The 12044-nt window shown below is 36.1% G+C and overlaps 1 protein-coding gene across 1 annotated transcript in view; it reads left to right on the forward strand.

The window, feature by feature from the left end:
* The window catches only part of LOC139125597 (serine/threonine-protein phosphatase 6 regulatory ankyrin repeat subunit A-like), a 123821-nt gene that overhangs the window by 95200 nt on the left and 16577 nt on the right, over positions 1 to 12044 (forward strand). Inside the window, exons 17-18 of the mRNA XM_070691695.1 lie at positions 610 to 708; positions 1382 to 1480. Coding sequence (XP_070547796.1) covers positions 610 to 708; positions 1382 to 1480 — 198 coding nt within the window. The remainder of the gene's footprint in view (positions 1 to 609; positions 709 to 1381; positions 1481 to 12044) is intronic.

The raw sequence follows: 12044 nt of genomic DNA on the forward strand, positions 1-12044 counted from the left end.
TGGATTTATCAGCTCACCTTTTCTAAAAATGTTGTGAAAGCTAGCATGGTATCGATCACGATAAATCTGTCTGTGTCGCAACGCCTGCATGTATGAACGGTACCATGCACGAAAAAAGTTGCGGTTGATGACGTACAACAGGGGTAATTCGGATTTCTTATCTGTTCTGTTCTACATCACACAGGTGGTTTGGGCCAGTTCATGTGATAAATGTATAAATTTTACAGCTATTTTGAATTTTCAATGTGATAACGTCTACCCTAACATTAGGTTAGCTTTATACTCAGCTGTCTGCTATCATGTTTTGAAGATCTAACAAATAGACCACTTAATGCAAAACTCAGATAGTAGTGACCAATTCAGTGACTCATGTTTATCTTATACATGATGTTTTTTATTTTTCAATGGTGAATCTATTTTTTTATACATGATTACTGTATATTTGCACTTAGTTATATACTAATGGCAAAATGTATGAAAGACTTCTGGTTGAAATATGTTAATTTGGATTTTCTATGATATTTATGTCATCAACTTAATGATAAGATTTTAAAGTTTATGATTAAAAAGTACTTGAATTCTTTAAACACATTTTGCATCTTATTACAGGATAAGCGGAATGCTTTGCACCTGGCAGCTCTCAATGGTCATTCCAATATTGTTTCCGAGTTAAAGGATGAGGTCAGCGATATCAATGCTGTTGACAAGGTAAATATATCATAGAGTTTTTATGGGCTGTATTGACTTTGTTTATGGAATAGAGATTCAAGATATGAAGACCACTACTGTACAACAGGTGTCAATGAATCTATTCTAAGCTATGTCATTTGTATGCATGAAATAGTTGAATTGTGTTCCATTGTATTTGACATTGTATTTATGGATAAATTTTACAGCTATTTGAAATTTTCAATGTGATAAAGTCTACTCTGACATTGGGTTAGCTTTATACTCAGCTGTCTGCTATCATGTTTTGAAGATCTAACAATAGACCACTTAATGCAAAACTCAGATATAGTGACAATACAGTGACTCATGTTTATCTTATACATGGTGTTTGTTATTTATTTATTTTATTTATTTATAATATTCATCCACAGCGGACACGATACGTGTACCGACATAGGATAGGATGACTGAAACAGGTGCGAACCACCTATACAAAGCCAGTCACCCTAAATTTTTCAATGGTGAATCTATTTTTTATACATGATTACTGTATATTTGCACTAGTTCAATACAAATGGAAAAAACTGTGTCAAAGAATTCTGGTTGGATTTTCTATGATATATATCAATGTTATCTACTTAATGATAAGATTATAAAGTTTGTGATAAAACAGTACTTGAATTCTTTAAATACATTTTGGATCTTATTACAGGATAAGCGGAATGCTTTGCACCTGGCAGCTCTCAATGGTCATTCCAATGTTGTTTCTGAGATATGGTATACGATCACTGATAAAAATGCTGTTGACAAGGTAATATATAATAGAGATTTTATGGGCTGTATTAACTTTGTTTACGGAATAGAGATTCAGGATATGAGGACCACTACTGTACAGCAGGTGTCAATGAATCTATTCTAAACTGCATCTTTCTTAAACATTGGATAAGTGAAATGTTCAATGGTGAACGTTGTATACAGAGTTTTACATGTAACCAGTGATTACAGTATGTTTACAGCAGCTTGACACCATCGGACAGAAGGCTAGAATGGTGTCTGCGTTGTCATAATGTCTGTTCATCTGTCCATCTGCCTGTCTGTCTGTCTTTCTGTCTCCACCTCTTTGTAGATGGATTTTGCTCAAGTCATAACTTAAAAAGCATCAGTCAGAATGTCATGCACTTTGGTACATAGCATCATCATGGAAAGGTCTTGATCTGACTATATTTTGGTACATTTGGTCTGCAAAATTTATAATCATTTGCATAATTAATAATTGTATACATTTGGCTATATCAAAAGAATTACTCCACCAACTTCAGCAAAACAATGCACATACTCAAACTGTTACATGCTCTAAGTATGATAAAAATTTGTTTAGGGCACAGTTTGTGAGGTTACCCACAATTCACCTTCATTTGTGCACTGAGACACTTTGTTTGCTGAAGGCTCATTCAATTTTATTTACTTCTGAAGAATTTAATTCTTAAAATTTACTTTCAAGATTATTTGTGAAAAGTTATCAATTATATTACAAATTCAAACATTAATTGAATTGAAAGCCGATCTTAGTCAGTGCTGTAAATTACACACTTTTCAAGGTTTAGAAAAGTTACCAGCAACTTGGATGGTCTTCTCTCAGCGACCTTTGACCTAAAATATACGTTTATGTCGATAAATACGTAACCACAAGTGCTATGTCCTTTATATCTATACCCTCCAATTCTGATAGGGTATTAGACCTTAAGATGTCACATCTTGTACCTCATTATTATGCGCATATGTATTTCTTGGCTGGCCAATACAGTTAGAGGTCTGATCTTTTTTCCCGATTTAGAACCATAACTTAGACATGCCTCATGTGTTTCAAATTGGGAACAACGACATAGACCTATGTGCCCATAGATCTCAACATATACACTCCAGTGATACTTCTTAATGACCACATTTCCCTGCCCCATCAAGACTAATACTCCTATTACAAGTGGGGACTATGTCTTTGTCAATGACTTGTTAGTCCCCACGGACACCGTCCGGGGGGACTTATAGGTTTGGTCATGTCCGTGCGTGCGTCCGTGCGTGCGTGCGTCCGTCCGTCCGTGCGTGCGTGTGTGCGTCCGTCCGTCCGTTCACGCAGATATCTCAAAAAATGCAAGGAGCGATTTCATTCAAACTTGGTACAAGGATTACTTCATATGTCATACAGATGCACGTCGATTTGTTTTGTGATACAATCCAATATGGCCGCCAGGCGGCCATTTTATTACGATTTTTTCATGTACAAAGCCATAACTCAGACATGTTTCAACCGATTTTATTCAAAGTTGGTACAAGGACATTGACCAATGTCATAGATATGCATGTCGATTTGTTTTGTGATACGATCCAATATGGCTGCCAGGCGGCCATTTTATTACGATTTTTTCATGTACAAAGCCATAACTCAGACATGTTTCAACTGAATTTATTCAAAGTTGGTACAAGGACATTGACCAATGTCATAGATATGCATGTCGATTTGTTTTGTGATACGATCCAATATGGCTGCCAGGCGGCCGTTTTATTACGATTTTTTCATGTACAAAGCCATAACTCAGACATGTTTCAACTGAACTTATTCAAAGTTGGTACAAGGACATTGACCAATGTCATAGATATGCACGTCACTTTGTTTTGTGATACAATCCATATGGCTGCCAGGCGGCCATTTTATTACGATTTTTCATGTACAGAGCCATAAGTCAGACATGTTTCAACCGATTTTTTCAAAGTTGGTACAAGGATATTGACCACTGTAATAGATATGCATGTCAATTTGTTTTGTGATACGATCCAATATGGCTGCCGTGTGGCCATTTTGTTACAATTTTTTCATGTACAGAGCCATAACTCAAACATATCTCAACCGATTTTATTCAAAGTTGGTACAAGGACATTGACCTATGTGATACATATGCACGTCAATTTGTTTTGTGATACAATCCAATATGGCCGCTAGGCAGCCATTTTATTATGATTTTGTCATGTACAGAGCCATAACTCAGACATGTTTCAACCGATTTTTTTCAAAGTTGGTACAAGGATATTGACCAATGTCATAGATATGCATGTCAATTTGTTTTGTGATATGATCCAATATGGCTGCCGTGTGGCCATTTTGTTACGATTTTTTCATGTACAGAGCCACAATACTCAGGCATATCTCAACCGATTTTATTCAAAGTTTGTACAATGACATTAACCTATGTCATACATATGTACGTCAATTTGTTTCATGATATGATCCAACATGGCTGCATGGCAGCCATTTTGTTACAATTTGTTCATGTCCTTTGGACACGTACGATTTTATTCACCAATTTTATTCAAACTTAGTGCAAGGACATTGACCTATGTCATACATATGCACATTGATTTGTTTTGTGATACAATCCAATATGGCCGCCGTGTGGCCATTTTTTTTCCGATTTTTCATGTCCGGAACCATAACTCAGACGTGTATCCAGCGAATTTATTCAAAGTTGGTACAAGGACATTGACTTATTTATACATATGTATGTCGATTGGTTTCACAAGGTGGTCAAATATGGCCACATGATGGCAATTTTGTTATGGTTGTTTCATGTCGAGAGCCATAACTCTGGCAAGTCTCAACTGATCCTATTCAAAGTTGGTACATGGACATTGACTTATGTAATACATATACGGTACATGTTGATTTTTTAAACAGTAAGATCAAATATCGCTGCATGGCAGTGATTTTGTTACAATTTTCTAATGTACAGAGCCATAACTCAGACATATTTCCACCAGTATCATTCAAAGTTGGTACAAGGACATTGACCTATTTCACACATATGCTCTTCAATTTGTTTCACGTCATGTAGCAGTAACATGTCAATTATTGAAGTTTTGTAAGTAGGCTGATATGTCAAGAAATACTGCACCAAATTTCATGAAACTTTGCACAGATGTTAAGGTCACATTGCTTTAACATTGAAAAAGACATTTATCAGTGTCATTTTAATTAATTTATACCCACAAATTAATACAACGTCAAATTTGATGAAACTTGATACAGATGTTGATCTCATAGTTTGTTGTAAATACTGCGTCAAACTTCATGAAATATGGTACCAGTGATAATCTATTAAGTATTAGGATTGTATGCAAAAAATTTTTGCAACACCCTGTTGATTAATTCCTAGTTGACTCATTTTATGAACTTTAGGATGGTGGCCTACATTGGTTTTATGTTTTCATCACCATGGAACTCATTCTTGGCCATTGAGTGCCATCTGTATCAAAGTATTTTTATCACAGACCTAATTAATGAAGAGGACTCTATCCTCTCTGAGGACTTGTAATCAAAGTACCCATTAACAAGTGGGGACTGTGTCATCAACGATGACTTGTTCAATATATATTAAACTGAGTTTGAGAAAGATGACCCACATTGCCAAAGGACATTTCAAACAGAGCATTTTTGTCACAAGGTCTGGATACAGCTGGTTGATATGAACTGCACAATAGGGTCATAAAGCAAATACTAAGGATAGATAATGGAGTTTTGTTACTTCACCTGTGTGATTATCATTGTTCAATGGATCTCTTGCAAAGTTATTTTTTGACTGTGACTCCAGAGATATTTCCTTGAATCGGAAACTAATGCCTTGTGTACGTGTTTTGACAAAAAAATCATCTATATTAAATATTTTATATATACAGTGTGAGTCTCTGACATACAGAAAGAAAATAAAGTGAAAAAAAACTGCGATAAAATTTTGATGACCTATGTCTGCTGACCTGGTCTATGAATCAACCTACATTGTATGGTTAGTTGCAAGACCCACCTATTTCTGAAAAAAATTTTGAATGAAATTGTAAATTTGATGTATTATCAGCAAGATTGCCATCATTGGCTCAAGCATTACCTACCTGTAGTCTTTCCTTTGGTCAATAACCAAACAATTGACAAAGGGAAATCTAATCATTACTTACACTTATAGGAGGGTTTCAAACTAAAATACTGAATAAAAGTTACTTGTCTTTGACACTCTCAAAAGTATTTAATTTAACATGATGTCAGAACTGATATCTCTGCATTCAGGAATGCTAAACTACCAGCATTATAATCCCCATAGACCCTCTAGCATGTGCTTGGAAAAGTATAATCCTAATATTCCACGCCTAATTTTTTCAGAACTGTTGATAATCTCTGTGATAAAGTTTACTCAAATTTTGGTGTCAAAGATTTTTGCCCAAAGAGTTACATGATGCACATAATATTGGCCAGCATGTTGCATTGCGTAGCGTGTGCAGTGTAGTACGCATGACACGCACCATGTAGAATATTAAGGTATGACAGCTTTTTAAAATAGTGGATATCAATAAAATGACACCATATTTGGCTATCAAAACAGCATGATTGTCAGCATTGACTTCATTATAAAAGCAACTCATCAAGTTATAGCAGACGTGAACATATCGCACCAGGGATCACTAAATTATGTCCTTATGTTTGCTGTAAAGGCATTCAATGAACATTGTTACAGTGATATCAAGCAGTGTTAGGGAGCCGTCATTATTTACGGCCTGGGGGGGGGGTCGGAGGAATTGCTTTCGAAACTCCAAAATTTCGAGTAACCCCCCCCCCCCTGCCAACCATGACGTGTTTGAGTAACCCCCCCCTCTCTGCTACAGAAAATTTGAGTGACCCCCCCTCCCCCCAAAAAATTGGGAAAGTTAAATATCTATACAGTAAAATGGATTGCTGCTGCTACAGGCCCTGTACAGACCCTGATTAAACCCTGTGGTATAGGTCTTTGTCGGAAGGAGGTTCCAATTGCTGTGGCAGGGGCTGATGTACAGGTCTGTATCCAGTGCTCTGGTGACATGCAGTTATTCTGTAGGATTTTTTTTCAAGAGGGGTAAGATGTGGTGCAAAAGCAAGAGACCACATAAGCGGTCGCGGGGGGGAGGTCAGGAGGGGGGTGTCCCCCCTCCTGCCATTGGAGCTTTTGAAAAATAGAGGTTAAAATGGTGTTATTTGTTGGCACTTGGGGAGTATTTTTTTCGTATAAAAAACTCAAAGGAAAATAAATCTGAGACAGTATTCCAAAACTTATATTGCAGTTCACTGATTTCAACTATATTTTTTGAAACCGAAAAAATAGCGACAGACATACATTTATTCACATTTGTTATTTATTATTATTTTCCTGCAATAAAAGATGGGTTTGTTGTCAAGGCATTCAACTGGTTTTAAACGTTATAGCATCAGAATAAGCTTGCTTTACACATTTTCCCCTATCGGTAACCTATACAATGTAGAATATAGAAAGCAGACGGTTCTCATTAATGATCAGGCAAGTATATCAATCTTTAATCAGGAAATACTGAAAATGTACTCAGTACTAGCCTCTAACATAATGCTTGCCACGTCAAATAGCTGATCATTCTCGTCTGAAGATCACAATAACGTGAAACACATAGTGTAATGAGATTTTAGTTTCTACTTGAAACCACCTGTATTATGATTTATATATATATATATATATATATATATATATATATATATATATATATATATATATATATATATATATATTATGTGTGTGTGTGTGTGTGTGTGTGTGTGTACACAAATACCGGGTATGAATATACATATCTTTACTATTATTGTTGTATTAATTCGTAACTCCACTAAATGCTTCAATACATGTCAACAAAATTGAGTAGCCCCCTTTCTTGTTCTCCACTTTTGAGCAACCCCCCTTGTAGCTTTCGATTTTTTGAGTGACCCCCCCTCAGATTCCTCCGACCCCCCCAGGCCATAAATAATGACGGCTCCCTTAATTGATAGTTCAGCTGTGCTAGAATTTCCTGAAGGTCAAATCATGAAACTTGGTACAGATGTTGAGCTTACATTGCTTTAACAGTGAATAAAGACATTTATCATTGCCATATTAATATATTTTGAATTTGCATAACCAATGAACTTTTTAATTGGCGTGATATGCCCAGAAATCCTAAAATCAAACTTTATGAAACGTAGTACAGATGTTGATCTCACAGTGCTGTAAAACAATTTAGTGACACTTAACAGTGTCGTTTAAATAATTGCTAATTTGCATACATAATGACTTTTTGTTTTTATGGTGAATATCCAGAGGCACAAACTAAAATGTGGTACAGCTGATAATCTGTCAGTGTTATACTCCAATTTAAGTGTAGGTCTTCCTCAGAATGATTTAGTAAGTCGACTCCCGCCTTCGTTGATAGACGAGGCAGTTCGTCTGAGTTTGCACAGTTAAAGTTCGTGTTATGATCTTCGGAGTTGACATGGGAGCCGTATTAAATAACGAAATTAGCGACCCACAGTAGCACATTTGCCGCTATCAAAAATAATATCGCATACCGAAACCTTGTCCTATTTTGAAAGATGGTGCCCTGGAAAACGAAAATGAATCTCATCAGACAGGCTGTGAATAAGACCCTTGATGTGTGGTAAATTACCCTTGACACCATTTCAGAAACTTTGCCACGAGGTACATCTGCACACTCTACAATATCATAGATGGTCAGGATTGCGAAGATTACACTTCCGCAGCCGAAAATCAAGAAGTGAAGTACTCTGTTCATCTTGCTCACAGAAATTGCTGTTTTGTTGTGTTCCGGTCGCAGATTTTACGTTTTTTTAACAACCATTGGCAGTATAACACATCCAAGTACTTCATGGTAAAACGACTAGGACAATTTCAATATTACTGGTCTTCTTCTCTGGCACATGCAAGATTCTTCAAATGATATCCGTTGTCCATGTTTTTCCTCACTGCCTGTAATTTCATCGAATGTTCTACTGCATAATTGCCTGTTATGGTCGAACCATCTGTTTGCATCAGTAATTGACTACATGGTCACACTAGTGTGCAGCATAGAGTCGTGATTGGTTTATTTCAACTAAGGAGAATGCGTAGAAGACAGAGAAACAAAAGCAGCAGACCAGGTGACAGTACTGTTGTAGACATTCTGCTTGTGGCAGTTTTGCTAAGTATTACAATTCAACTTGTGCAGTGGAATGCTACAGAGAACTCCACTTCTGATTGGTTAACACATTCAAATCAACCTGCTAGTAATGATACACAATGGTCAATCACTTCTCAAGCTATACCCAGAAATTGCAGCAATCACCAATCACCACTGGCATTATAGCCAAGCAGTTTCTTGTGGGAACATTCTATATCCCAAAGTTGGAGCAATCTATGGTAACATTAAATCAAAATACTGTTCCGTATGACTACCTATTGTGTAACTCAGGAGCTCATTCTTATAATGGAAACACTCATATTGCTAAGGGCCTGACAAGAGACCTTCCAGCTGGTTTGAAGATCAGCCACTGGAATGTACAAGGCCTCCAGGATGGCAAGCTTGACCAGCTACGGAACTGCTACCCCGAAGATTCTAAAATTGATTCAGATATATTTGGTATCAGTGAAACCGGGCTAACTGAATCCCATTCTGATGCAAGTGTGTCAATTGCCGGCTATGACATAGTCAGACGTGATCGGTCAGATAACAAGATGCACGGAGGAGTGGCTGCTTACATTAAAGATTCAGTACCTCATATTCCACGACCTGATCTCCAGGACGACCAGATAGAGGTTCTATGGATGGAAGTCAATTACCCAAGAACAAAAGGTTTACTCATTGCAGTGGTGTATAGACCCCAATATCACAATTTAAATTGGTGGATGCAATTTTTGAAAAGCAGTTAGGAACGGCTGATAGTTAAGTCAAAGAGATTTATATTTTAGGGGATTCGATTTAATGAATGGTATAGATAAACATCCGCAATGGGAGGATTTGATCATTTCTTTTCAATTTACTCAATTAATAACACAGCCAACAAGGGTTACGGAAACATCTAGGACATTACTTGATCACATATATGTCAATAATGTCAATAATGTACGGTGTGTAAGTGTTAAAGTCTATGGTCTTAGTGACCACTACCCGATTAGTATAGTTAGGAAACATAATTTTTCATGTAAGGCTAATCCTCTTACCATTAAATATAGATGTTACAAGAATTTTGAGCAAATTTCCTTGTAGATTTAGAGGAAATACCGTGGTCTGTGTTGGATATTTATGATGACCCAAACGATAGTCTAGTATACCAGGATGTTTTTGACAAGCACGCCCCTTGGAAAGAGAAAAGGGTTAAAAGGGCGGTGCAACCTGAATGGCTCACAGAGGATATTGTTCAGGCCATTCAACAGCGTGACAAGGCTAAGTCTCAAAAGAAGTATGATGAGTATAAGATGTGGAGAAATAGGGTGAATAAGCTTATTAAATCATCAAAGAAAGATTACTACAAAACACTTATAGAAGAAAACAAACACAACACCGATAAGCTTTGGAAGTATTTAAGAGAGTTAACAGGTGTAAAAAGTTATATTAAAAGTAAACAACACAGAACTTACTGACCCTGAGGCCATTGCAAATGCATTTAATGACTTTTTTGTAAATGTTTCAAAGAATTATGTCTCTTCTGATAATATTAATAATCAAAGTATGGATGACAAACATATGAAGTTAAATCATCATGTATATCAACACTTTCATCAAGTAAATAATTTTGAAATAACATATATAAAACACAAATTTGTAACTAGGTGTTTGAAGGAATTGTGCAATAACAAGGCGACTAGATTAGACAATCTGAGTGCTAAAATGCTTAAATTATCTGCTACTATCATTGCCCCCTCACTATGCAAAATTTTCAATCTTAGTACAAAAGCTGGTATATTTCCTGATCAATGGTAAGTAGCCCGAGTTGTTCCCTTGTTCAAGGCTGGTTCAAAACAAGACCTTTGTAACTACAGACAGTTTCAATACTACCAATTGTCTCCAAAATTATTGAAAAGCATGTGCACATTCAGTTGTGCAAGCATATCAAGCCGCTATTGAACAATTCTCAATCAGGATTTAGAGAGCACCATTCGTGCGAAACAGCCTTGATTAAACTTAGCAACTTGTGGCTAAAAGCTATGGATAATGGAAATATTAATGGGGTAGTGTTTTTGGATCTTACGAAAGCTTTTGATCTGGTTGATCATAGTGTATTGTAAGAAAATTTATCAATTTACAGGTGTGATGGTAAATCTCTTCGGTGGTTTAAATCTTACCTACAAAATCGCATGCAATTGGTTCAATTTAGAAATTTTTACTCTACAAAGCAACATAATTTGACTGGCGTTCCAAAAAGTAGCATACTTGGGTCTCTATTGTTCATCATTTACGTAAACGATATGCCACTTCATATCATAATAACATCGACTTGTACGCAGATGATTCAACCATAACCACCAGTGCCAAAGTCTCAAAAAATTGAGACAAACTTGAACTATGACTTAAATAATATTCATAATTGGTGTGAGAATAATAGAATGGCCATCAATTGTGACAAGACAAAGACAATGATTGTAACAACGCATCAAAGACGTAGACATTTGAATAAACAAACTTTAGACTGTAATCTTGGTGAAACGGAATTGCAAGCAGTACACTGTGAAAAGATTCTTGGTACGCTTGTCGATGAAAATCTGTCATGGAAGCAGCACTGTGACAAGATTTTTAAAAAAGTAAATAGTAATATTGCTTTGCTCAAGAGAATAAGACAGTTTTTACCAATGAATACAAGAAAACTATTTTATAATAGCTATATTTTACCACACTTGGATTACTGTTGTCATTTATGGGGAGCATCACCGTTTATGAAAAGGTTGCATAAGATTCAGAAACGTGCTATCAGAGTGATGTGTGATGCAAGGTATAATGCTTCGACCGAGCATTTTTTTAAAACAATGCATATAATGCCATTAGCAGATAGATAGTTTATAAGAATGTTTGTATGGTTTTTAAATGTTTAAATAATCTTGCACCACAATATATGACAAGTCTTTTCACCGAAATTGATCACAAAAGAGTTACAAGATCCAAGATGCAAAAATTGTTAGTGGTTCCTGCAACAATACGGATTTTTATCGAAAAGGCTTTACTGTAAATAGTGCCAATCAGTGGAATAATGTCGATTTAAATATAAGATCTAGTAACTCATTAAGCAGTTTTAAAACTGCCTACCTGAAAGCTTATTGGGTATAATTTTTTGTGTTTGTAAGTTTTAGTTTTCTTGTTAAATTTGTTTTTGTTATCTAGTGTGATTGTGCATTTTTTTTCCCTCCTGTGTGCAGGTGGTGACTCCTGGCCACTTTTTTCTGTGCATTGTATTGTTCTAGCTTTGTTTGTCATGTTTCATGTTGTTCTGCTTTGTATCAGTTTGTATGTTCATTTGAGGGCCCTGGGGAAGATAAGCA

This window comes from Ptychodera flava (genome assembly GCF_041260155.1).
Source record: "Ptychodera flava strain L36383 chromosome 3 unlocalized genomic scaffold, AS_Pfla_20210202 Scaffold_25__1_contigs__length_14229661_pilon, whole genome shotgun sequence".
NCBI lineage: Eukaryota > Metazoa > Hemichordata > Enteropneusta > Ptychoderidae > Ptychodera > Ptychodera flava.